The sequence below is a fragment of the Lampetra fluviatilis genome, chromosome 64 (assembly GCF_964198595.1).
Source record: "Lampetra fluviatilis chromosome 64, kcLamFluv1.1, whole genome shotgun sequence".
In the NCBI taxonomy this organism is placed as follows: Eukaryota; Metazoa; Chordata; class Hyperoartia; order Petromyzontiformes; family Petromyzontidae; genus Lampetra; species Lampetra fluviatilis.
Window position 1 is genome coordinate 4790402 of NC_136338.1, and position 27265 is coordinate 4817666.

Below are 27265 nucleotides of genomic sequence, written 5' to 3' on the forward strand. Positions count from 1 at the left end.
AATCATTAAGCACTTTCAAAATAAATCTTTTTTTTTTTAAACTTGCTTTCAATCAGGATTTTCTTCCGCGTGCTATTACGTCTTTGTTTGAAGTTTGTCCCGACGATTTTATTTTGCCGACGATTTTACTTTCATTGTTCATGCCTGCGAAGCATTTTTTTTTTTTTTACGAATAGTGCGATGGAAATAAAACGATCGGGGCCAACCACAAATGAGAGCTCGCACCAAGTGGTTTTTACCATCATCATCAACCACGTGGGATAATCTGAAAGTGTGGCGATGTCCATTCTAAAATGTGGAGCGGGGAGGGTTGGGGGGGGCAGAAAACCCGGTCAAAAAATCCACGCGACCACGGGGAGAGAGTGAACGCGCCAAGTCCAAATACGCAGCAGGTGTCAGAGTCGGGTACGAACCCACGACCTCCTGCGCACCAGGCGAGGTAGTCAACATCTCCACGGCGAGAGAGTGAACACGCCAAGACCAAATACGCAGCAGGCGTCAGGGTCGGGCGCGAACCCACGACCTCCTGCGCACCAGGCGAGGTAGTCAACATCTCCACGGCGAGAGAGTGAACACGCCAAGACCAAATACGCAGCAGGTGTCAGGGTCGGGTACGAACCCACGACCTCCCGCGCACCAGGCGAGGTAGTCAACATCTCCACGGGGAGAGAGTGTACACACCAACCTCAAATACGCAGCAGGCGTCAGGGTCGGGTACGAACCCACGACCTCCTGCGCACCAGGCGAGGTAGTCAACATCTCCCTCTGGAGTGGTGGTGGGTGGGGGAATTTCATTTCTCTCCGGAGTATCCCAGAACAGTATCCAGAGAATGCGGCGGTAAATAAATGACGGACCTCACTTATATCTCTGGCGCACAGCAACAACAACCGTCAACAACATCACCACCACCACCATCATCATCATGATCATCAAATCGTCTTCACCGGGCATTTTCCACAAGCGCAAAAAAAAAACCCAACAATCGTCTCAACCGAACGTTTACATTTTAGTAATTTTTGTTTTTTTCCGTTTCTTTCCATCAAACGCAAACTCTCCGCACTCCACCGATTCGCTCGCTCGCTTGCGTTCGAGAAATGCACAACAACAACAACCACCCCCCGCACCTCCCCCTCCCTCCCTCCCAAAATCGCACCCCCCCACACCCCCCCTCCCCCGACCCCCCCCCCCAATATCTACGACGGTTCTCATCGTTACAAAAAAATAAAACCTTAAAAGCCAAAAAAATTAACTGGCAACCAAATTAAATTTCTTTTCATTCTCCAAAGCCGTCACCGCCCCCCCCCCCGACCGACTCCCTCTGCCAGTTACCACTAGGAGGGAGGGAGGGAGGGAGGAGGGATGGAGGGAGGGAGGAGGGAGGGAGGGAGGGAGGGAGGGAGGGAGGGAGGGAGGGAGGGAGGGAGGGAGGAGGGAGGGAGGGAGGAGGGAGGGAGGGAGGAGGGAGGGAGGGAGGGAGGGAGGGAGGAGGGAGGGAGGGAGGAGGGAGGGAGGGAGGGGGGAGGGAGGGGGGGGAGAGTGAGGAGGAGGAGGGATGGAGGGAGGGAGGGAGGGAGGGGGAAGGGAGGGGGGGGGAGGGAGGAGGAGGAGGGATGGAGGGAGGGAGGGAGGGAGAGAGGGATGTGTGGCCGGTCGATAATTTTTTTTATTTCCCGCCCCCCCCTCAAAACCAGGGGAGGGGGGGGGTCAGATGGAGGGGGGGGGGACATTGAAATTCCCTTCGCGAGTTAAAACCGGGCCCCAGTTTCAGCCGAGCTCAAAATCGTTTAGCGGTGGGCGGTCGCTGAGACACAGGGGGGGGGTCTCCCCATCGTCGACACGTGTGGGTGGCGGTTTCGGTTCTGCGGTTCGACCCCCTCCCCTCCACCCCCCCCACGACCCCCCACGACCCCCCCACCCCACCCCCCTCTGTTCTCTCGTCACCATCGGAGGGAGGGGAGAAAGGGGGGGGGGGCGGGGGGGGGGCAGGGAGGGAATGAAATTTACATGAGGACACACTTCCTCTTTGATTTCTTTTTCTTCTTGCGCCCGTCTTTGCTCATGCGGTCCTTGTACTTGCGGATCTCCCGCACCAGCGTGTAGAAGGCATCGTCCACGCCCTGCACGACACACGCACACACGCACACACACACACACACAGACACACACACACACACACGCACACACACAGACACACGCACACACACAGACACACGCACACACAGACACACGCACACACACACACGCACACACAGACGCACACACAGACACACGCACACACGCACACACAGACACACACACACGCACACAGACACACACACACACACGCAGGGCGAACACACACAGACACACGCGCACACACAGACACACGCACGCACACACACACGCACGCACACACACACAGACACACGCAGTGGCAGCCGCCACCGTCGCGGGGAGCTCTCGTTAGAGGGAGGGACTCGTGCGCAGAGACGCGGACACGCAGGGCCAACACTGGTAGCCTCACACACACAGACACACACACGGACACACACAGACTCTCACACGCACACAGACACTCACACACACACGCACACACACAGACACTCACACACACGCGGACACACACACACAGACACTCGCACACACACAGACACACGCGCACACACAGACACACACACACACACACACCCACTCACACACACCCACAGACACACACACACAGACACTCACACACACACACAGACACTCACACACACGCACACACAGACACACACAGACACACTCACACAAACACACACACACACGCACACACACACTCACACACACAGACCAACACCGATAGACTCACACACACACACGTGTGGCCACGTGGGCACGCGACCTCCCAGGAACGTGGGAATCGAACCCCCCCCCCCCCCCAATTGCCCCCACCTCCCCCGCCCCCTCCCCCCGCCCCCCTCCCCCCCCCCGCCCCCCTCCTACCTGCCGAGTCTTGGCGGAGGTCTCGATGAAGGGGATGCCGTAGCTGCGTGCCAGCTCCTGGGCCTGCTTCGTGTCAACGGTCCGCGTGGGCAGGTCGCACTTGTTCCCCACCAGCACCATCGGCACGTCCTCCGAGTCCTTCACGCGCTTGATCTGTTCCCTGCAACAGAGAGCCGGCGGGAGGGCGCGCGGCAGAGGTCGGTCGCGCGTCGTGGTGGTGGTCGAGGTGGTGGTGGCGGTGGTGGCAGCGGTGGTGGTCGTGGTGGTGGTGGTGGTCGTGGTCGTGGTGGCAGCGGTGGTGGCGGTGGTGGCGGTGGGTGCCGACGCTCCGAGCGAGGGCGCATCGCTGCCGACCTCTCGTCAAGGGGTCGTGGTGGTGGTCGTGGTGGTGGTGGTCGTGGTGGTGGTGGTCGTGGTGGTGGACGTGGTGGTGGTGGCAGTGGTCGTGGTGGTGATGGTCGTGGTGGTGGTCGTGGTGGTGGTGGTCGTGGTGGTGGTCGTGGTGGTGGTCGTGGTGGTGGTGGTCGTGGTGGTGGTCGTGGTGGTGGTGGTGGTCGTGGTGGTGGTGAGTGGTGGTGGTCGTGGTGGTGGTCGTGGTGGTGGTCGTGGTGGTGGTCGTGGTGGTGGTGAGTGGTGGTGGTGGTGGTCGTGGTGGTGGTGGTCGTGGTGGTGGTGGTGGTCGTGGTGGTGGTGAGTGGTGGTGGTCGTGGTGGTGGTGGTCGTAGTGGTGGTCGTGGTGGTGGTCGTGGTGGTGGTCGTGGTGGTGGTCGTGGTGGTGGTCGTGGTGGTGGTGGTGAGTGGTGGTGGTGGTGGTCGTGGTGGTGGTCGTGGTGGTGGTGGTGGTCGTGGTGGTGGTGAGTGGTGGTGGTGGTGGTCGTGGTGGTGGTGGTGGTCGTGGTGGTGGTCGTGGTGGTGGTCGTGGTGGTGGTGAGTGGTGGTGGTGGTGGTCGTGGTGGTGGTCGTGGTGGTGGTGAGTGGTGGTGGTGGTGGTCGTGGTGGTGGTCGTGGTGGTAGTGGTGGTGGTGGTGGTCGTGGTGGTGGTCGTGGTGGTGGTCGTGGTGGTGGTGGTGGTGGTGGTCGTGGTGGTGGTCGTGGTGGTGGTGGTCGTGGTGGTGGTCGTGGTCGTGGTGGTAGTGGTGGTGGTGGTGGTCGTGGTGGTGGTCGTGGTGGTGGTCGTGGTGGTGGTGGTCGTGGTGGTGGTCGTGGTGGTGGTGGTGGTGGTCGTGGTGGTGGTGGTGGTCGTGGTGGTGGTGGTGATGGTGGTGGTGGTCGTGGTGGTGGTCGTGGTGGTGGTCGTGGTGGTGGTCGTGGTGGTGGTCGTGGTGGTGGTGGTGGTGGTCGTGGTGGTGGTCGTGGTGGTGGTGGTGGTGCTGGTCGTGGTGGTGGTCGTGGTGGTGGTCGTGGTGGTGGTCGTGGTGGTGGTCGTGGTGGTGGTCGTGGTGGTGGTCGTGGTGGTGGTGGTGGTGGTGGTCGTGGTGGTGGTCGTGGTGGTGGTGCTGGTGCTGGTCGTGGTGGTGGTCGTGGTGGTGGTCGTGGTGGTGGTCGTGGTGGTGGTCGTGGTGGTGGTGGTGGTCGTGGTGGTGGTCGTGGTGGTGGTCGTGGTGGTGGTCGTGGTGGTGGTGGTGGTCGTGGTGGTGGTCGTGGTGGTGGTCGTGGTGGTGGTCGTGGTGGTGGTGGTGGTCGTGGTGGTGGTCGTGGTGGTGGTCGTGGTGGTGGTGGTGGTCGTGGTGGTGGTCGTGGTGGTGGTGGTGGTCGTGGTGGTGGTGGTGGTGGTGGTGGTGGTCGTGGTGGTGGTGGTCGTGGTGGTGGTGGTCGTGGTGGTGGTCGTGGTGGTGGTCGTGGTGGTGGTCGTGGTGGTGGTGGTCGTGGTGGTGGTCGTGGTGGTGGTCGTGGTGGTGGTCGTGGTGGTGGTGGTGGTCGTGGTGGTGGTCGTGGTGGTCGTTGTGGTGGTGGTCGTGGTGGTCGTGGTGGTGGTCGTGGTGGTGGTCGTGGTGGTGGTGGTGGTCGTGGTGGTGGTCGTGGTGGTGGTGGTGGTGGTGGTGGTCGTGGTGGTGGTCGTGGTGGTGGTCGTGGTGGTGGTCGTGGTGGTGGTGGTCGTGGTGGTGGTCGTGGTGGTGGTGGTGATGGTCGTGGTGGTGGTCGTGGTGGTGGTCATGGTGGTGGTGGTGGTCGTGGTGGTGGTCGTGGTGGTGGTGGTGATGGTCGTGGTGGTGGTCGTGGTGGTGGTGGTCGTGGTGGTGGTGGTCGTGGTGGTGGTCGTGGTGGTCGTGGTGGTGGTGGTCGTGGTGGTGGTGGTCGTGGTGGTGGTCGTGGTGGTGGTGGTCGTGGTGGTGGTCGTGGTGGTGGTGGTCGTGGTGGTGGTGGTGATGGTCGTGGTGGTGGTGGTCGTGGTGGTGGTCGTGGTGGTGGTGGTCGTGGTGGTGGTGGTCGTGGTGGTGGTCGTGGTGGTGGTCGTGGTGGTGGTGGTCGTGGTGGTGGTGGTGATGGTCGTGGTGGTGGTGGTGGTGGTCGTGGTGGTGGTCGTGGTGGTGGTGGTCGTGGTGGTGGTGGTCGTGGTGGTGGTGGTGGTGGTTGTGGTGGTGGTCGTGGTCACGTCAACTTGCTACGGTCGTCATCCTCGCAGCAGCGGATTTTGGCTCGGCCGTCGAACAAAGACGTCGGTCACCACATCGCGCGGCGCTTTCAGATAATATACACTATGTACACTACACTATACACTACACTACTATACACTGCACTACTATACACTACACACTACACTACTATACACTACACTATACACTACTATACACTACACTACTATACACTACACACAACACTACACTACACACACTACACTACACACACTACACTACACACACTACACTACACACACTACACTACTATACTATACACTACACACTACACTACACACTACACTACTATACACTACACACTACACACACTACACTATACACACTACACTATACACTACACTATACACTACACTACTATACACTACACACACTACACTACACACACTACACTATACACACTACACTATACACTACACTACTATACACTACACTATACACTACACTATACACTACACTATACACTACACATACACTACACACTACTATACAGTACACACTACGATACACTACACACTATATAACACACTACAATACACTACGCACTGCACACACTACTATACACTACACACTACTATATAATACACTATACACTACTATACACACACCCTTCCTGCTGTACTGGTGAATACAGTAAGACACACACACACACCCTGCCACCTGTAGTGGTGGATACTGTGAGACACACACACACACACACCCTGTCACCTGTAGTGGTGGGTGGTGTTAGACACACACACACACACCCTGACACCTGTAGTGGTGGGTGGTGTAACACACACGCACACACCCTGTCACCTGTAGTGGTGGATGGTGTAACACACACACACACACCCTGACACCTGTAGTGGTGGGTGGTGTAACACACACACACCCTGTCACCTGTAGTGGTGGGTGGTGTAACACACACACACACACACCCTGACACCTGTAGTGGTGGGTGGTGTAACACACACACACACACCCTGACACCTGTAGTGGTGGGTGGTGTAACACACACACACACACACCCTGACACCTGTAGTGGTGGGTGGTGTAACACACACACACACACACCCTGCCACCTGTACTGGTGGATGGTGTGAGACACACACACACACACCCACCTGTACTGGTGGATGGTGTTAGACACACACACACACACACCTGTACTGGTGGATGGTGTTAGACACACACACACACACACACCCACCTGTACTGGTGGATGGTGTTAGACACACACACACACACCTACCTGTACTGGTGGATGGTGTTAGACACACACACACACACCCTGTCACCTGTACTGGTGGATGGTGTTAGACACACACACCCACCCACCTGTACTGGTGGATGGTGTTAGACACACACACACACACACCTACCTGTACTGGTGGATGGTGTTAGACACACACACCCACCCACCTGTACTGGTGGATGGTGTTAGACACACACACACACACACCCACCTGTACTGGTGGATGGTGTTAGACACACACACACACCTACCTGTACTGGTGGATGGTGTTAGACACACACACACACACCTACCTGTACTGGTGGATAGTGTTAGACACACACACACACACCTACCTGTACTGGTGGATGGTGTTAGACACACACACACACACCTACCTGTACTGGTGGATGGTGTTAGACACACACACACACCTACCTGTACTGGTGGATGGTGTTAGACAAACACACACACACACCTACCTGTACTGGTGGGTGGTGTTAGACACACACACACACACACCTACCTGTACTGGTGGATGGTGTTAGACACACACACACACCTACCTGTACTGGTGGATGGTGTTAGACACACACACACACCCACCCACCCACCTGTACTGGTGGGTGGTGTTAGACACACACACACACACACCTACCTGTACTGGTGGATAGTGTTAGACACACACACACACCCACCCACCCACCTGTACTGGTGGATAGTGTTAGACACACACACACACCTACCTGTACTGGTGGATGGTGTGAAACACACACACACACACCCACCTGTACTGGTGGATGTCCTCGAAGGACTTGGAGTTGTTGATGGCGAAGACGCAGAGAAAGCCCTCTCCCGTGCGCATGTACTGGTCTCGCATGGCACTGTACTCTTCTTGCCCGGCTGTGTCCAGGATGTCCAGCAAACACGTCTCCCCGTCGATCACCACCTGCTTGCGGTACGAGTCCTGTGCACAAGGCACGCCCCGACCCCCCAACAGCCGACGGTAGCATTGGCCTCCCGCAGACGCGGACGTTCAGCCCCCGTGCCTCCCGCCACAAGGGCGGCGCGATGGATACGCGGCGCGATTGGGGAACGCATCTCTGTGGTTCTTTCGGTAAAAGTCTCTCTCTCTCTGTGTGTGTGTGCCCATGCGTGTTCTCTCTCTCTCTCTCTTATTCGTATTCTTAGGTTTTTTCGGTAAAGTCACCGTGTAGGTAAAAACATTAAAATTAATAAAAGTAAAATTAAAATAAAAATCACGACGTTTCGGAGGCAACAACACAAGCTTCCGTCTTCAGGTGGAACCGTCACAGCCACGACAGCTGTATCAAGTAAATGAGAGATTACAAGAGCTACCACTCCGTATATATAATGGATATAATGAAGGGCCAAGTACGGCCCTTCCCCTCTTCAACCACTATATATACGGAGTGGTAGCTCTTGCAATCTCTCATTTACTTGATACAGCTGTCGTGGCTGTGACGGTTCCACCTGAAGACGGAAGCTTGTGTTGCCTCCGAAACGTCGTGATTTTTATTTTATTTTACTTTTATTAATTTTAATGTTTTACCAACCTGGTGACTTTACCGAAAAAACCTACGAATATGAATCCTTGCAGTCACGAAAGCTTCAAATCTAGAAGAAATATTCTCTCTCTCTGTGTATCTTTGCGATATCTGTCCGCTTGTATGTCTGCCTATAGTTTCGTGGTTAGATTTGTGTTGCTATTTCTTTAATACCTGATGACGATTGCTTGCGTTGCAATCGAAACGTCGTAGTATGCTAGTATTTAATGTATTACTTTATCTTCATACGTCACTTTACCGAAAGAACCAAACAGTAACTCCTGCAGTCACGAAAGCTCCAAATGAAGATTGGGGAATGCATCGTGAAGGGGTTTGGAGGGGGGTGGGAGAGGCGTTTGTTTTTGTAGTTTTCTCCCAACGAGGAGCGCTGCGTCGATGCTAAGGCGACGTGGGCCGAACGTGAGCGAGCGTGAACGAGCGTGAATGGGCGTGAACGAGCGTGAGCGAGCGAGTGTGGACGAGCGTGGACGAGCGTGAACGAGCGTGAGCGAGCGAGTGTGAACGAACGTGGACGAGCGTGGACGAGCGTGAACGAGCGTGAGCGAGCGTGAACGAGCGAGAACGAGCGTGAACGAGCGAGAACGAGCGAGAACGAGCGAGAACGAGCGAGGACGAGCGTGGACGAGCGAGAACGAGCGAGAACGAGCGAGAACGAGCGAGAACGAGCGAGAACGAGCGTGGACGAGCGAGAACGAGCGAGGACGAGCGTGAACGAGCGAGAACGAGCGAGAACGAGCGAGAACGAGCGAGAACGAGCGTGAACGAGCGAGAACGAGCGAGAACGAGCGAGAACGAGCGAGAACGAGCGTGAACGAGCGAGAACGAGCGAGAACGAGCGAGAACGAGCGAGAACGAGCGAGAACGAGCGAGAACGAGCGAGAACGAGCGAGAACGAGCGAGAACGAGCGTGAACGAGCGAGAACGAGCGAGAACGAGCGAGAACGAGCGAGAACGAGCGAGAACGAGCGAGAACGAGCGAGAACGAGCGAGAACGAGCGAGAACGAGCGTGGACGAGCGAGAACGAGCGAGGACGAGCGTGAACGAGCGAGAACGAGCGAGAACGAGCGAGAACGAGCGAGAACGAGCGTGAACGAGCGAGAACGAGCGAGAACGAGCGAGAACGAGCGAGAACGAGCGTGAACGAGCGAGAACGAGCGTGAACGAGCGAGAACGAGCGAGAACGAGCGAGAACGAGCGAGAACGAGCGAGAACGAGCGAGGACGAGCGAGAACGAGCGTGGACGAGCGTGAACGAGCGAGGACGAGCGTGGACGAGCGTGAACGAGCGAGAACGAGCGTGAACGAGCGAGAGCGAGCGTGGACGAGCGTGAACGAGCGTGAACGAGCGTGGACGAGCGTGAACGAGCGAGAACGAGCGTGAACGAGCGAGAGCGAGCGTGGACGAGCGTGAACGAGCGAGGACGAGCGAGAACGAGCGAGAACGAGCGAGAACGAGCGTGAACGAGCGAGAGCGAGCGTGGACGAGCGTGGACGAGCGAGAACGAGCGTGAACGAGCGAGGACGAGCGAGAACGAGCGAGGACGAGCGAGAACGAGCGTGGACGAGCGTGAACGAGCGAGAACGAGCGTGAACGAGCGAGGACGAGCGAGAACGAGCGAGAACGAGCGAGAACGAGCGAGAACGAGCGAGGACGAGCGTGAACGAGCGAGAACGAGCGTGAACGAGCGAGAACGAGCGAGAACGAGCGTGGACGAGCGTGAACGAGCGTGGACGAGCGTGAACGAGCGAGAACGAGCGAGAACGAGCGAGAACGAGCGAGGACGAGCGAGAACGAGCGTGGACGAGCGTGAACGAGCGAGAACGAGCGAGAACGAGCGTGAACGAGCGAGGACGAGCGAGAACGAGCGTGGACGAGCGTGAACGAGCGTGGACGAGCGTGGACGAGCGTGGACGAGCGTGAACGAGCGTGAACGAGCGTGGACGAGCGTGAACGAGCGTGAACGAGCGTGGACGAGCGTGAACGAGCGTGGACGAGCGTGAACGAGCGAGAACGAGCGAGAACGAGCGAGAACGAGCGAGGACGAGCGTGAACGAGCGAGAACGAGCGTGAACGAGCGAGAACGAGCGAGAACGAGCGAGAACGAGCGAGAACGAGCGAGAACGAGCGAGGACGAGCGTGAACGAGCGAGAACGAGCGTGAACGAGCGAGAACGAGCGAGAACGAGCGAGAACGAGCGAGGACGAGCGAGAACGAGCGTGGACGAGCGTGAACGAGCGAGAACGAGCGAGAACGAGCGAGGACGAGCGAGAACGAGCGAGAACGAGCGAGAACGAGCGAGGAACGAGCGAGAACGAGCGAGGACGAGCGTGAACGAGCGAGAACGAGCGTGAACGAGCGAGAACGAGCGAGAACGAGCGAGAACGAGCGAGAACGAGCGTGAACGAGCGAGGACGAGCGAGAACGAGCGAGAACGAGCGAGAACGAGCGAGAACGAGCGAGGACGAGCGTGAACGAGCGAGAACGAGCGTGAACGAGCGAGAACGAGCGAGAACGAGCGAGAACGAGCGAGGACGAGCGAGAACGAGCGTGGACGAGCGTGGACGAGCGAGAACGAGCGAGAACGAGCGTGAACGAGCGTGAACGAGCGAGAACGAGCGAGAACGAGCGAGAACGAGCGAGAACGAGCGAGGACGAGCGAGAACGAGCGAGAACGAGCGTGAACGAGCGAGAACGAGCGTGAACGAGCGAGAGCGAGCGAGAGCGAGCGTGAACGAGCGTGAACGAGCGAGAACGAGCGAGAACGAGCGTGAACGAGCGAGAGCGAGCGAGAACGAGCGTGAACGAGCGAGAGCGAGCGTGAACGAGCGTGAGCGAGCGAGAACGAGCGTGAACGAGCGAGAGCGAGCGTGAACGAGCGTGAACGAGCGTGAACGAGCGTGAACGAGCGTGAACGAGCGAGAGCGAGCGTGAACGAGCGTGAACGAGCGTGAACGAGCGTGAACGAGCGTGGACGAGCGTGAACGAGCGTGGACGAGCGTGAACGAGCGTGAACGAGCGTGAACGAGCGTGAACGAGCGTGGACGAGCGTGGACGAGCGTGGACGAGCGTGGACGAGCGAGAACGAGCGTGGACGAGCGTGAACGAGCGTGGACGAGCGTGGACGAGCGTGGACGAGCGTGGACGAGCGTGGACGAGCGAGAACGAGCGTGGACGAGCGTGGACGAGCGTGGACGAGCGTGGACGAGCGTGAACGAGCGTGGACGAGCGTGGACGAGCGTGAACGAGCGTGGACGAGCGTGGACGAGCGTGGACGAGCGTGGACGAGCGTGAACGAGCGAGAACGAGCGAGAACGAGCGTGGACGAGCGTGGACGAGCGTGGACGAGCGTGGACGAGCGTGGACGAGCGTGGACGAGCGTGGACGAGCGTAGACGAGCGTGAACGAGCGTGGACGAGCGTGGACGAGCGTGGACGAGCGTGGACGAGCGTGGACGAGCGTGAACGAGCGTGGACGAGCGTGGACGAGCGTGAACGAGCGTGGACGAGCGTGAACGAGCGTGGACGAGCGTGAACGAGCGTGGACGAGCGTGAACGAGCGTGGACGAGCGTGGACGAGCGTGAGCGAGCGTGAACGAGCGTGGACGAGCGTGAACGAGCGTGAGCGAGCGTGGACGAGCGTGAACGAGCGTGGACGAGCGTGAACGAGCGTGAACGAGCGTGAGCGAGCGTGAGCGAGCGTGGACGAGCGTGAGCGAGCGTGAACGAGCGTGGACGAGCGTGAACGAGCGTGAGCGAGCGTGGACGAGCGTGAACGAGCGTGAACGAGCGTGGACGAGCGTGGACGAGCGTGAACGAGCGTGACGAGCGTGAACGAGCGTGGACGAGCGAGAACGAGCGTGAACGAGCGTGGACGAGCGTGGACGAGCGTGAACGAGCGTGAACGAGCGTGAACGAGCGTGGACGAGCGTGAACGAGCGTGAGCGAGCGTGGACGAGCGTGAACGAGCGTGAACGAGCGTGAACGAGCGTGAACGAGCGTGGACGAGCGTGAACGAGCGTGAGCGAGCGTGGACGAGCGTGAACGAGCGTGGACGAGCGTGGACGAGCGTGAACGAGCGTGGACGAGCGTGAACGAGCGTGGACGAGCGTGAACGAGCGTGGACGAGCGTGGACGAGCGTGAACGAGCGAGAACGAGCGTGGACGAGCGTGAACGAGCGTGGACGAGCGTGGACGAGCGAGAACGAGCGAGAACGAGCGTGGACGAGCGTGAACGAGCGTGAATGAGCGTGAATGAGCGTGAACGAGCGAGAACGAGCGTGGACGAGCGTGAACGAGCGTGGACGAGCGTGGACGAGCGTGAACGAGCGTGAATGAGCGTGAATGAGCGTGAACGAGCGAGAACGAGCGTGAATGAGCGTGAATGAGCGTGAATGAGCTGTGAACGAGCGTGAATGAGCGTGAATGAGCGTGGACGAGCGTGAATGAGCGTGAACGAGCGTGAATGAGCGTGAACGAGCGTGAATGAGCGTGAATGAGCGTGAATGAGCGTGAACGAGCGTGAATGAGCGTGAATGAGCGTGGACGAGCGTGAATGAGCGTGAATGAGCGTGAACGAGCGTGGACGAGCGTGAATGAGCGTGAATGAGCGTGGACGAGCGTGAATGAGCGTGAATGAGCGTGGACGAGCGTGAATGAGCGTGAATGAGCGTGAATGAGCGTGAACGAGCGTGAATGAGCGTGAATGAGCGTGGACGAGCGTGAATGAGCGTGAACGAGCGTGAATGAGCGTGGACGAGCGTGAATGAGCGTGAATGAGCGTGAATGAGCGTGAACGAGCGTGAATGAGCGTGAATGAGCGTGGACGAGCGTGAATGAGCGTGAATGAGCGTGAACGAGCGTGAATGAGCGTGAATGAGCGTGGACGAGCGTGAATGAGCGTGAATGAGCGTGGACGAGCGTGAATGAGCGTGAATGAGCGTGAATGAGCGTGAATGAGCGTGAATGAGCGTGAATGAGCGTGAACGAGCGTGAACGAGCGTGAATGAGCGTGAATGAGCGTGAATGAGCGTGAATGAGCGTGAATGAGCGTGAATGAGCGTGGACGAGCGTGAATGAGCGTGAATGAGCGTGAATGAGCGTGAATGAGCGTGAATGAGCGTGAATGAGCAGTGAACGAGCGTGAACGAGCGTGAATGAGCGTGAATGAGCGTGAATGAGCGTGAATGAGCGTGAATGAGCGTGAATGAGCGTGAATGAGCGTGAATGAGCGTGAATGAGCGTGAATGAGCGTGAATGAGCGTGGACGAGCGTGAATGAGCGTGAATGAGCGTGGACGAGCGTGAATGAGCGTGAATGAGCGTGAATGAGCGTGAATGAGCGTGGACGAGCGTGAATGAGCGTGAATGAGCGTGAATGAGCGTGAATGAGCGTGAATGAGCGTGAATGAGCGTGAACGAGCGTGAACGAGCGTGAATGAGCGTGAATGAGCGTGAATGAGCGTGAATGAGCGTGAATGAGCGTGAATGAGCGTGAATGAGCGTGAATGAGCGTGAACGAGCGTGAACGAGCGTGAATGAGCGTGGACGAGCGTGAACGAGCGTGAATGAGCGTGAATGAGCGTGAATGAGCGTGAATGAGCGTGAATGAGCGTGAATGAGCGTGGACGAGCGTGAACGAGCGTGAATGAGCGTGAATGAGCGTGAATGAGCGTGAATGAGCGTGAATGAGCGTGGACGAGCGTGAATGAGCGTGAACGAGCGTGAATGAGCGTGAATGAGCGTGAATGAGCGTGGACGAGCGTGAACGAGCGTGAATGAGCGTGAATGAGCGTGGACGAGCGTGAACGAGCGTGAACGAGCGTGAATGAGCGTGAATGAGCGTGAATGAGCGTGAATGAGCGTGAATGAGCGTGGACGAGCGTGAATGAGCGTGAACGAGCGTGAATGAGCGTGAATGAGCGTGAATGAGCGTGGACGAGCGTGAACGAGCGTGAATGAGCGTGAATGAGCGTGAACGAGCGTGAACGAGCGTGAACGAGCGTGAATGAGCGTGGACGAGCGTGAACGAGCGTGAATGAGCGTGAATGAGCGTGAATGAGCGTGAATGAGCGTGAATGAGCGTGGACGAGCGTGAACGAGCGTGAATGAGCGTGAATGAGCGTGAATGAGCGTGAATGAGCGTGAATGAGCGTGAATGAGCGTGAACGAGCGTGAACGAGCGTGAATGAGCGTGAATGAGCGTGAATGAGCGTGAATGAGCGTGAATGAGCGTGAATGAGCGTGAATGAGCGTGAACGAGCGTGAACGAGCGTGAATGAGCGTGAACGAGCGTGAACGAGCGTGAACGAGCGTGAATGAGCGTGAATGAGCGTGAATGAGCGTGAACGAGCGTGAATGAGCGTGAATGAGCGTGAATGAGCGTGAATGAGCGTGACGAGCGTGAATGAGCGTGAACGAGCGTGAATGAGCGTGAATGAGCGTGAATGAGCGTGAATGAGCGTGAACGAGCGTGAATGAGCGTGAATGAGCGTGAATGAGCGTGAATGAGCGTGAACGAGCGTGAACGAGCGTGAATGAGCGTGAATGAGCGTGAATGAGCGTGAACGAGCGTGAATGAGCGTGAATGAGCGTGAATGAGCGTGACGAGCGTGAATGAGCGTGAACGAGCGTGAATGAGCGTGAATGAGCGTGAATGAGCGTGAATGAGCGTGAACGAGCGTGAATGAGCGTGAACGAGCGTGGACGAGCGTGAATGAGCGTGAATGAGCGTGAATGAGCGTGAATGAGCGTGAATGAGCGTGAACGAGCGTGAATGAGCGTGAATGAGCGTGAATGAGCGTGAATGAGCGTGAATGAGCGTGAACGAGCGTGAATGAGCGTGAATGAGCGTGAACGAGCGTGAATGAGCGTGAATGAGCGTGAACGAGCGTGAATGAGCGTGAATGAGCGTGAACGAGCGTGAATGAGCGTGAATGAGCGTGAACGAGCGTGAATGAGCGTGAATGAGCGTGAATGAGCGTGAATGAGCGTGAACGAGCGTGAATGAGCGTGAATGAGCGTGAACGAGCGTGAATGAGCGTGAATGAGCGTGAATGAGCGTGACGAGCGTGAATGAGCGTGAATGAGCGTGAACGAGCGTGAATGAGCGTGAATGAGCGTGAACGAGCGTGAATGAGCGTGAATGAGCGTGAATGAGCGTGAATGAGCGTGAACGAGCGTGGACGAGCGTGAATGAGCGTGAATGAGCGTGAATGAGCGTGAACGAGCGTGAATGAGCGTGAATGAGCGTGAACGAGCGTGAATGAGCGTGAATGAGCGTGAATGAGCGTGAACGAGCGTGAATGAGCGTGAACGAGCGTGGACGAGCGTGAATGAGCGTGAATGAGCGTGAATGAGCGTGAATGAGCGTGAATGAGCGTGAATGAGCGTGAATGAGCGTGAATGAGCGTGAATGAGCGTGAATGAGCGTGAATGAGCGTGAACGAGCGTGAATGAGCGTGAATGAGCGTGAATGAGCGTGAATGAGCGTGAATGAGCGTGAATGAGCGTGAACGAGCGTGAATGAGCGTGAATGAGCGTGAATGAGCGTGAACGAGCGTGAATGAGCGTGGACGAGCGTGAATGAGCGTGAATGAGCGTGAATGAGCGTGAATGAGCGTGAATGAGCGTGAATGAGCGTGAATGAGCGTGAATGAGCGTGAATGAGCGTGAATGAGCGTGAATGAGCGTGAATGAGCGTGAATGAGCGTGAATGAGCGTGAACGAGCGTGAATGAGCGTGAATGAGCGTGAATGAGCGTGAATGAGCGTGAATGAGCGTGAATGAGCGTGAATGAGCGTGAACGAGCGTGAATGAGCGTGAATGAGCGTGAACGAGCGTGAATGAGCGTGAACGAGCGTGAATGAGCGTGAATGAGCGTGAACGAGCGTGAATGAGCGTGAATGAGCGTGAACGAGCGTGAATGAGCGTGAATGAGCGTGAACGAGCGTGAATGAGCGTGAATGAGCGTGAACGAGCGTGAATGAGTGTGAATGAGCGTGAATGAGCGTGGACGAGCGTGAACGAGCGTGAACGAGCGTGAATGAGTGTGAATGAGCGTGAGCGAGCGTGGACGAGCGTGAATGAGTGTGAACGAGCGTGAACGAGCGTGAACGAGCGTGAACGAGCGTGAACGAGCGTGAGCGAGCGTGAACGAGCGTGAACGAGCGTGGACGAGCGTGAATGAGTGTGAATGAGCGTGAACGAGCGTGAACGAGCGTGAGCGAGCGTGGACGAGCGTGAATGAGCGTGAACGAGCGTGAACGAGCGTGAGCGAGCGTGGACGAGCGTGAATGAGCGTGAATGAGCGTGAACGAGCGTGAACGAGCGTGAGCGAGCGTGGACGAGCGTGAATGAGCGTGAACGAGCGTGAGCGAGCGTGAACGAGCGTGAACGAGCGTGAGCGAGCGTGGACGAGTGTGAATGAGCGTGAACGAGCGTGAGCGAGCGTGGACGAGCGTGAACGAGCGTGAACGAGCGTGGACGAGCGTGAATGAGTGTGAATGAGCGTGAACGAGCGTGAACGAGCGTGAGCGAGCGTGGACGAGCGTGAATGAGCGTGAACGAGCGTGAACGAGCGTGAGCGAGCGTGGACGAGCGTGAACGAGCGTGAATGAGCGTGAACGAGCGTGAACGAGCGTGAGCGAGCGTGGACGAGCGTGAATGAGCGTGAATGAGCGTGAGCGAGCGTGAACGAGCGTGAACGAGCGTGGACGAGCGTGAATGAGTGTGAATGAGCGTGAACGAGCGTGAACGAGCGTGAGCGAGCGTGGACGAGCGTGAATGAGTGTGAACGAGCGTGAACGAGTGTGAATGAGCGTGAACGAGCGTGAACGAGCGTGAGCGAGCGTGGACGAGTGTGAATGAGCGTGAACGAGCGTGAATGAGTGTGAATGAGCGTGAGCGAGCGTGAACGAGCGTGAACGAGCGTGGACGAGCGTGAATGAGCGTGAACGAGCGTGAACGAGCGTGAATGAGCGTGAGCGAGCGTGGACGAGCGTGAATGAGCGTGAACGAGCGTGAACGAGCGTGAACGAGCGTGAATGAGCGTGAACGAGCGTGAATGAGCGTGAACGAGCGTGAATGAGCGTGGACGAGTGTGAATGAGCGTGAACGAGCGTGAACGAGCGTGAGCGAGCGTGGACGAGTGTGAATGAGCGTGAACGAGCGTGAATGAGCGTGAACGAGCGTGGACGAGTGTGAATGAGCGTGAACGAGCGTGAATGAGCGTGAACGAGCGTGAACGAGCGTGAGCGAGCGTGGACGAGTGTGAATGAGCGTGAACGAGCGTGAATGAGTGTGAATGAGCGTGAACGAGCGTGAACGAGCGTGAGCGAGCGTGGACGAGTGTGAATGAGCGTGAACGAGCGTGAATGAGTGTGAATGAGCGTGAACGAGCGTGAACGAGCGTGAGCGAGCGTGGACGAGTGTGAATGAGTGTGAATGAGCGTGAATGAGTGTGAATGAGTGTGAATGAGCGTGAATGAGTGTGAATGAGCGTGAGCGAGCGTGGACGAGTGTGAATGAGCGTGAACGAGCGTGAACGAGCGTGAATGAGCGTGAGCGAGCGTGAATGAGCGTGAACGAGCGTGAACGAGCGTGGACGAGCGTGAATGAGCGTGAACGAGCGTGAACGAGCGTGAATGAGCGTGAGCGAGCGTGAATGAGCGTGAACGAGCGTGAACGAGCGTGGACGAGCGTGAACGAGCGTGAATGAGTGTGAATGAGCGTGAATGAGCGTGAACGAGCGTGAACGAGCGTGGACGAGCGTGAATGAGCGTGAATGAGCGTGAACGAGCGTGAATGAGCGTGAGCGAGCGTGAATGAGCGTGAATGAGCGTGAATGAGTGTGAATGAGCGTGAATGAGCGTGAATGAGCGTGAACGAGCGTGAATGAGCGTGAATGAGCGTGAATGAGCGTGAATGAGTGTGAATGAGCGTGAATGAGCGTGAATGAGCGTGAACGAGCGTGAATGAGCGTGAATGAGCGTGAATGAGTGTGAATGAGCGTGAGCGAGCGTGAATGAGCGTGAATGAGCGTGAATGAGTGTGAATGAGCGTGAGCGAGCGTGAATGAGCGTGAATGAGCGTGAATGAGTGTGAATGAGCGTGAATGAGCGTGAATGAGCGTGAATGAGCGTGAACGAGCGTGAATGAGCGTGAATGAGCGTGAACGAGCGTGAATGAGCGTGAATGAGCGTGAATGAGTGTGAATGAGCGTGAGCGAGCGTGAATGAGCGTGAGCGAGCGTGAATGAGCGTGAATGAGCGTGAACGAGCGTGAATGAGCGTGAATGAGCGTGAATGAGCGTGAACGAGCGTGAATGAGCGTGAATGAGCGTGAGCGAGCGTGAATGAGCGTGAATGAGCGTGAATGAGCGTGAATGAGCGTGAATGAGCGTGAATGAGCGTGAATGAGCGTGAATGAGCGTGAATGAGCGTGAATGAGCGTGAATGAGCGTGAATGAGCGTGAATGAGCGTGAGCGAGCGTGAATGAGCGTGAATGAGCGTGAATGAGCGTGAATGAGCGTGAACGAGCGTGAACGAGCGTGAATGAGCGTGAATGAGCGTGAACGAGCGTGAATGAGCGTGAATGAGCGTGAATGAGCGTGAGCGAGCGTGAATGAGCGTGAATGAGCGTGAATGAGCGTGAATGAGCGTGAACGAGCGTGAATGAGCGTGAATGAGCGTGAATGAGCGTGAATGAGCGTGAATGAGCGTGAATGAGCGTGAATGAGCGTGAATGAGCGTGAATGAGCGTGAATGAGCGTGAATGAGTGTGAATGAGTGTGAATGAGCGTGAGCGAGCGTGAATGAGCGTGAATGAGCGTGAATGAGCGTGAATGAGCGTGAATGAGCGTGGACGAGCGTGGACGAGCGTGAATGAGCGTGAATGAGCGTGAATGAGCGTGAACGAGCGTGAATGAGCGTGAATGAGCGTGAATGAGCGTGAATGAGCGTGAATGAGCGTGAATGAGCGTGAATGAGCGTGAATGAGCGTGAGCGAGCGTGAATGAGCGTGAATGAGCGTGAATGAGCGTGAATGAGCGTGAACGAGCGTGAATGAGCGTGAATGAGCGTGAATGAGCGTGAATGAGCGTGAATGAGCGTGAACGAGCGTGAATGAGCGTGAATGAGCGTGAATGAGCGTGGACGAGCGTGGACGAGCGTGAATGAGCGTGAATGAGCGTGAATGAGCGTGAATGAGCGTGAATGAGCGTGGACGAGCGTGGACGAGCGTGAATGAGCGTGAATGAGCGTGAATGAGCGTGAATGAGCGTGAATGAGCGTGAATGAGCGTGAATGAGCGTGAATGAGCGTGAATGAGTGTGAACGAGCGTGAACGAGCGTGAATGAGCGTGAATGAGCGTGAATGAGCGTGAATGAGCGTGAACGAGCGTGAACGAGCGTGAATGAGCGTGAATGAGCGTGAATGAGCGTGAATGAGCGTGAACGAGCGTGAACGAGCGTGAATGAGCGTGAATGAGCGTGAATGAGCGTGAATGAGCGTGAATGAGCGTGAATGAGCGTGAATGAGCGTGAATGAGCGTGAACGAGCGTGAACGAGCGTGAACGAGCGTGAATGAGCGTGAATGAGCGTGAATGAGCGTGAATGAGCGTGAATGAGCGTGAATGAGCGTGAATGAGCGTGAATGAGCGTGAATGAGCGTGAATGAGCGTGAATGAGCGTGAATGAGCGTGAATGAGCGTGAATGAGTGTGAACGAGCGTGAACGAGCGTGAATGAGCGTGAATGAGCGTGAACGAGCGTGAATGAGCGTGAATGAGCGTGAATGAGCGTGAATGAGCGTGAATGAGCGTGAATGAGCGTGAATGAGCGTGAACGAGCGTGAACGAGCGTGAATGAGCGTGAATGAGCGTGAATGAGCGTGAATGAGCGTGAATGAGCGTGAATGAGCGTGAATGAGCGTGAATGAGCGTGAATGAGCGTGAATGAGCGTGGACGAGCGTGAATGAGTGTGAACGAGCGTGAACGAGCGTGAACGAGCGTGAATGAGTGTGAACGAGCGTGAACGAGCGTGGACGAGCGTGAATGAGCGTGAATGAGCGTGAACGAGCGTGAATGAGCGTGAATGAGTGTGAACGAGCGTGAACGAGCGTGAATGAGCGTGAACGAGCGTGAATGAGCGTGGACGAGCGTGAATGAGTGTGAACGAGCGTGAATGAGTGTGAACGAGCGTGAATGAGTGTGAACGAGCGTGAATGAGTGTGAACGAGCGTGAATGAGTGTGAACGAGCGTGAACGAGCGTGGACGAGCGTGAATGAGTGTGAACGAGCGTGAATGAGTGTGAACGAGCGTGAATGAGTGTGAACGAGCGTGAACGAGCGTGGACGAGCGTGAATGAGTGTGAACGAGCGTGAATGAGTGTGAACGAGCGTGAACGAGCGTGGACGAGCGTGAATGAGTGTGGACGAGCGTGAACGAGCGTGAACGAGCGTGAATGAGCGTGAATGAGCGTGGACGAGCGTGAATGAGTGTGAACGAGCGTGAATGAGCGTGAATGAGCGTGGACGAGCGTGAATGAGCGTGAGCGAGCGTGAATGAGCGTGGACGAGCGTGAATGAGTGTGAACGAGCGTGAATGAGTGTGAACGAGCGTGAATGAGCGTGGACGAGCGTGAATGAGTGTGAACGAGCGTGAATGAGTGTGAACGAGCGTGAATGAGCGTGAATGAGCGTGAATGAGTGTGAACGAGCGTGAATGAGCGTGAACGAGCGTGAATGAGCGTGAACGAGCGTGAATGAGCGTGAATGAGCGTGAATGAGCGTGAATGAGCGTGAATGAGCGTGAGCGAGCGTGAACGAGCGTGAATGAGCGTGAATGAGCGTGAATGAGCGTGAGCGAGCGTGAACGAGCGTGGACGAGCGTGAATGAGCGTGAGCGAGCGTGAATGAGCGTGAACGAGCGTGAATGAGCGTGAATGAGCGTGAATGAGCGTGAATGAGTGTGAACGAGCGTGGACGAGCGTGAATGAGCGTGAATGAGCGTGAATGAGCGTGAACGAGCGTGGACGAGCGTGAATGAGTGTGAACGAGCGTGAACGAGCGTGAATGAGCGTGAATGAGCGTGAATGAGCGTGAATGAGTGTGAATGAGCGTGGACGAGCGTGAATGAGCGTGAATGAGCGTGAATGAGCGTGAATGAGCGTGAACGAGCGTGAATGAGCGTGAATGAGCGTGAATGAGCGTGAATGAGCGTGAACGAGCGTGAGCGAGCGTGAATGAGCGTGAATGAGCGTGAATGAGCGTGAATGAGCGTGAATGAGCGTGAACGAGCGTGAATGAGCGTGAACGAGCGTGAATGAGCGTGAATGAGCGTGAATGAGCGTGAACGAGCGTGAGCGAGCGTGAATGAGCGTGAATGAGCGTGAATGAGCGTGAACGAGCGTGAGCGAGCGTGAATGAGCGTGAATGAGCGTGAATGAGCGTGAATGAGCGTGAATGAGCGTGAACGAGCGTGAATGAGCGTGAACGAGCGTGAATGAGCGTGAATGAGCGTGAATGAGCGTGAACGAGCGTGAATGAGCGTGAATGAGCGTGAATGAGCGTGAATGAGTGTGAATGAGCGTGGACGAGCGTGAACGAGCGTGAATGAGTGTGAATGAGCGTGAATGAGTGTGAATGAGCGTGGATGAGCGTGAATGAGTGTGAATGAGCGTGAATGAGTGTGAATGAGCGTGAATGAGCGTGAATGAGTGTGAATGAGCGTGAATGAGCGTGGACGAGCGTGAGCGAGCGTGAATGAGTGTGAATGAGCGTGAATGAGTGTGAATGAGCGTGGACGAGCGTGAGCGAGCGTGAATGAGTGTGAATGAGCGTGGACGAGCGTGAGCGAGCGTGAATGAGCGTGAATGAGCGTGAATGAGCGTGAATGAGCGTGAACGAGCGTGGACGAGCGTGAATGAGCGTGAATGAGCGTGGACGAGCGTGAATGAGCGTGAATGAGCGTGAACGAGCGTGGACGAGCGTGAATGAGCGTGAATGAGCGTGAACGAGCGTGGACGAGCGTGAATGAGCGTGAATGAGCGTGAACGAGCGTGAATGAGCGTGAATGAGCGTGAATGAGCGTGAACGAGCGTGAATGAGCGTGAATGAGCGTGAACGAGCGTGGACGAGCGTGAATGAGCGTGAACGAGCGTGAACGAGCGTGAATGAGCGTGAATGAGCGTGAATGAGCGTGAATGAGCGTGAACGAGCGTGAACGAGCGTGGACGAGCGTGGACGAGCGTGAATGAGCGTGAATGAGCGTGAACGAGCGTGAATGAGCGTGAATGAGCGTGAATGAGCGTGAATGAGCGTGAATGAGCGTGAACGAGCGTGAACGAGCGTGAATGAGCGTGAATGAGCGTGAATGAGCGTGAACGAGCGTGGACGAGCGTGAATGAGCGTGAACGAGCGTGGACGAGCGTGAATGAGCGTGGACGAGCGTGAATGAGCGTGAATGAGCGTGAATGAGCGTGAACGAGCGTGAATGAGCGTGAATGAGCGTGGACGAGCGTGGACGAGCGTGAATGAGCGTGAATGAGCGTGAATGAGCGTGAATGAGCGTGGACGAGCGTGGACGAGCGTGAATGAGCGTGAATGAGTGTGAACGAGCGTGAACGAGCGTGAATGAGCGTGAATGAGCGTGGACGAGCGTGAATGAGCGTGAATGAGCGTGGACGAGCGTGAATGAGCGTGAATGAGCGTGAATGAGCGTGAACGAGCGTGAATGAGCGTGAATGAGCGTGAATGAGCGTGAATGAGCGTGAACGAGCGTGAACGAGCGTGAATGAGTGTGAACGAGCGTGAACGAGCGTGAATGAGCGTGAATGAGCGTGAACGAGCGTGAATGAGCGTGAATGAGCGTGAATGAGCGTGGACGAGCGTGGACGAGCGTGAATGAGCGTGAACGAGCGTGGACGAGCGTGAATGAGCGTGGACGAGCGTGAATGAGTGTGAATGAGCGTGAATGAGCGTGAACGAGCGTGAATGAGCGTGAATGAGCGTGAATGAGCGTGAATGAGCGTGGACGAGCGTGAATGAGCGTGAATGAGCGTGAATGAGCGTGAATGAGCGTGAACGAGCGTGAATGAGTGTGAACGAGCGTGAACGAGCGTGAATGAGCGTGAATGAGCGTGAACGAGCGTGAATGAGCGTGAATGAGCGTGAATGAGCGTGGACGAGCGTGGACGAGCGTGAATGAGCGTGAACGAGCGTGGACGAGCGTGAATGAGCGTGGACGAGCGTGGACGAGCGTGAACGAGCGTGAATGAGCGTGAATGAGTGTGAACGAGCGTGAATGAGTGTGAACGAGCGTGAACGAGCGTGAACGAGCGTGAATGAGCGTGAATGAGCGTGAATGAGCGTGAATGAGCGTGGACGAGCGTGAATGAGCGTGAACGAGCGTGGACGAGCGTGAATGAGCGTGAACGAGCGTGGACGAGCGTGAATGAGCGTGAACGAGCGTGAATGAGCGTGAATGAGCGTGGACGAGCGTGAATGAGCGTGAATGAGCGTGGACGAGCGTGAATGAGCGTGAACGAGCGTGGACGAGCGTGAATGAGCGTGAACGAGCGTGAATGAGCGTGAATGAGCGTGGACGAGCGTGAATGAGCGTGAACGAGCGTGGACGAGCGTGAATGAGCGTGAATGAGCGTGAACGAGCGTGAATGAGTGTGAATGAGCGTGAATGAGCGTGAATGAGCGTGAACGAGCGTGGACGAGCGTGAATGAGCGTGAACGAGCGTGAATGAGTGTGAATGAGCGTGAATGAGCGTGAATGAGCGTGGACGAGCGTGAATGAGCGTGGACGAGCGTGAATGAGCGTGAATGAGCGTGAATGAGTGTGAATGAGCGTGAATGAGCGTGAATGAGCGTGGACGAGCGTGAATGAGCGTGGACGAGCGTGAATGAGGGTGAACGAGCGTGGACGAGCGTGAATGAGTGTGAACGAGCGTGAACGAGCGTGAATGAGCGTGAATGAGCGTGGACGAGCGTGAATGAGGGTGAACGAGCGTGAATGAGTGTGAACGAGCGTGAACGAGCGTGAACGAGCGTGAATGAGCGTGAGCGAGCGTGAATGAGCGTGAGCGAGCGTGAGCGAGCGTGAATGAGCGTGAATGAGCGTGGACGAGCGTGAATGAGCGTGAATGAGCGTGAATGAGCGTGAATGAGCGTGAATGAGCGTGAATGAGCGTGAATGAGCGTGAATGAGCGTGAATGAGCGTGAATGAGCGTGAATGAGCGTGAATGAGCGTGAATGAGCGTGAATGAGCGTGAATGAGCGTGAATGAGCGTGGACGAGCGTGGACGAGCGTGAACGAGCGTGAACGAGCGTGAATGAGCGTGAATGAGCGTGAATGAGCGTGAATGAGCGTGAATGAGCGTGAATGAGCGTGAATGAGCGTGAATGAGCGTGAATGAGCGTGGACGAGCGTGGACGAGCGTGAACGAGCGTGAACGAGCGTGAATGAGCGTGAATGAGCGTGAATGAGCGTGAATGAGCGTGAATGAGCGTGAATGAGCGTGAATGAGCGTGAATGAGCGTGAATGAGCGTGAATGAGCGTGAATGAGCGTGAATGAGCGTGGACGAGCGTGGACGAGCGTGAACGAGCGTGAACGAGCGTGAATGAGCGTGAATGAGCGTGAATGAGCGTGAATGAGCGTGAATGAGCGTGAATGAGCGTGAATGAGCGTGAATGAGCGTGGACGAGCGTGGACGAGCGTGAACGAGCGTGAACGAGCGTGAATGAGCGTGAATGAGCGTGAATGAGCGTGAATGAGCGTGAATGAGCGTGAATGAGCGTGGACGAGCGTGGACGAGCGTGAACGAGCGTGAATGAGCGTGAATGAGCGTGAATGAGCGTGGACGAGCGTGAATGAGCGTGAACGAGCGTGAACGAGCGTGAATGAGCGTGAATGAGCGTGAATGAGCGTGGACGAGCGTGAATGAGCGTGGACGAGCGTGAACGAGCGTGAATGAGCGTGAATGAGCGTGAATGAGCGTGAATGAGCGTGAATGAGCGTGAACGAGCGTGAATGAGCGTGAATGAGCGTGAATGAGCGTGAATGAGCGTGAATGAGCGTGGACGAGCGTGAACGAGCGTGAATGAGCGTGAATGAGCGTGAATGAGCGTGAATGAGCGTGAATGAGCGTGAGCGAGCGTGAATGAGCGTGAATGAGCGTGAATGAGCGTGAATGAGCGTGAATGAGCGTGAATGAGCGTGAATGAGCGTGAATGAGCGTGAATGAGCGTGAATGAGCGTGAATGAGCGTGAACGAGCGTGAATGAGCGTGAATGAGCGTGAGCGAGCGTGAATGAGCGTGAATGAGCGTGAATGAGCGTGAATGAGCGTGAACGAGCGTGAATGAGCGTGAATGAGCGTGAATGAGCGTGAATGAGCGTGAATGAGCGTGAATGAGCGTGAATGAGCGTGAATGAGCGTGAATGAGCGTGAATGAGCGTGAATGAGCGTGAATGAGCGTGAATGAGCGTGAATGAGCGTGGACGAGCGTGAATGAGCGTGAACGAGCGTGAATGAGCGTGAATGAGCGTGAATGAGCGTGAATGAGCGTGAACGAGCGTGAACGAGCGTGAATGAGCGTGAGCGAGCGTGAATGAGCGTGAATGAGCGTGAATGAGCGTGAATGAGCGTGGACGAGCGTGGACGAGCGTGAATGAGCGTGAATGAGCGTGAATGAGCGTGAATGAGCGTGAATGAGCGTGGACGAGCGTGGACGAGCGTGAATGAGCGTGAATGAGCGTGAATGAGCGTGAATGAGCGTGAATGAGCGTGAATGAGCGTGAACGAGCGTGAATGAGCGTGAACGAGCGTGAATGAGTGTGAACGAGCGTGAATGAGCGTGAATGAGCGTGAATGAGCGTGGACGAGCGTGAATGAGCGTGAATGAGCGTGAATGAGCGTGAATGAGCGTGAATGAGCGTGAACGAGCGTGAATGAGCGTGAATGAGCGTGAATGAGCGTGGACGAGCGTGAATGAGCGTGAACGAGCGTGAATGAGCGTGAATGAGCGTGAATGAGCGTGAACGAGCGTGAATGAGCGTGAACGAGCGTGAATGAGCGTGAATGAGCGTGAATGAGCGTGGACGAGCGTGAATGAGCGTGAATGAGCGTGAATGAGCGTGAATGAGCGTGAATGAGCGTGAATGAGCGTGAACGAGCGTGAATGAGCGTGAATGAGCGTGAATGAGCGTGAATGAGCGTGAATGAGCGTGAATGAGCGTGAGCGAGCGTGAATGAGCGTGAATGAGCGTGAATGAGCGTGAATGAGCGTGAATGAGCGTGAATGAGCGTGAACGAGCGTGAATGAGCGTGAATGAGCGTGAATGAGCGTGAATGAGCGTGAATGAGCGTGAATGAGCGTGAATGAGCGTGAATGAGCGTGAATGAGCGTGAATGAGCGTGAATGAGCGTGAATGAGCGTGAATGAGCGTGAATGAGCGTGAATGAGCGTGAACGAGCGTGAATGAGCGTGAATGAGCGTGAATGAGCGTGAATGAGCGTGAATGAGCGTGAATGAGCGTGAATGAGCGTGAATGAGCGTGAATGAGCGTGAATGAGCGTGAATGAGCGTGAATGAGCGTGAATGAGCGTGAATGAGCGTGAATGAGCGTGAATGAGCGTGAATGAGCGTGAATGAGCGTGAATGAGCGTGAATGAGCGTGGACGAGCGTGAATGAGCGTGAATGAGCGTGAATGAGCGTGGACGGAGCGTGAATGAGCGTGAATGAGCGTGAATGAGCGTGAATGAGCGTGAATGAGCGTGAATGAGCGTGAGCGAGCGTGAATGAGCGTGAATGAGCGTGAATGAGCGTGGACGAGCGTGAATGAGCGTGAATGA

At 56.4% G+C, this 27265-nt stretch overlaps 1 protein-coding gene across 3 annotated transcripts in view; it reads right to left on the reverse strand.

Moving 5' to 3' along the window:
- Positions 1-1918: 1918 nt before the first annotated feature.
- Positions 1919-27265, reverse strand: part of KRAS (KRAS proto-oncogene, GTPase) — a 40847-nt gene continuing 15500 nt past the window's right edge. The window contains exons 4-6 of one of the 3 annotated variants that reach the window (XM_078882275.1): positions 7600-7778; positions 2963-3122; positions 1919-2118 (exon numbers count right to left, since the gene is read on the reverse strand). In XM_078882275.1, coding sequence (XP_078738401.1) covers positions 2002-2118; positions 2963-3122; positions 7600-7778 — 456 coding nt within the window. In that variant the 3' untranslated portion in view covers positions 1919-2001. The remainder of the gene's footprint in view (positions 2119-2962; positions 3123-7599; positions 7779-27265) is intronic. The other 2 variants (XM_078882274.1, XM_078882272.1) reach the window with 2 other exon arrangements.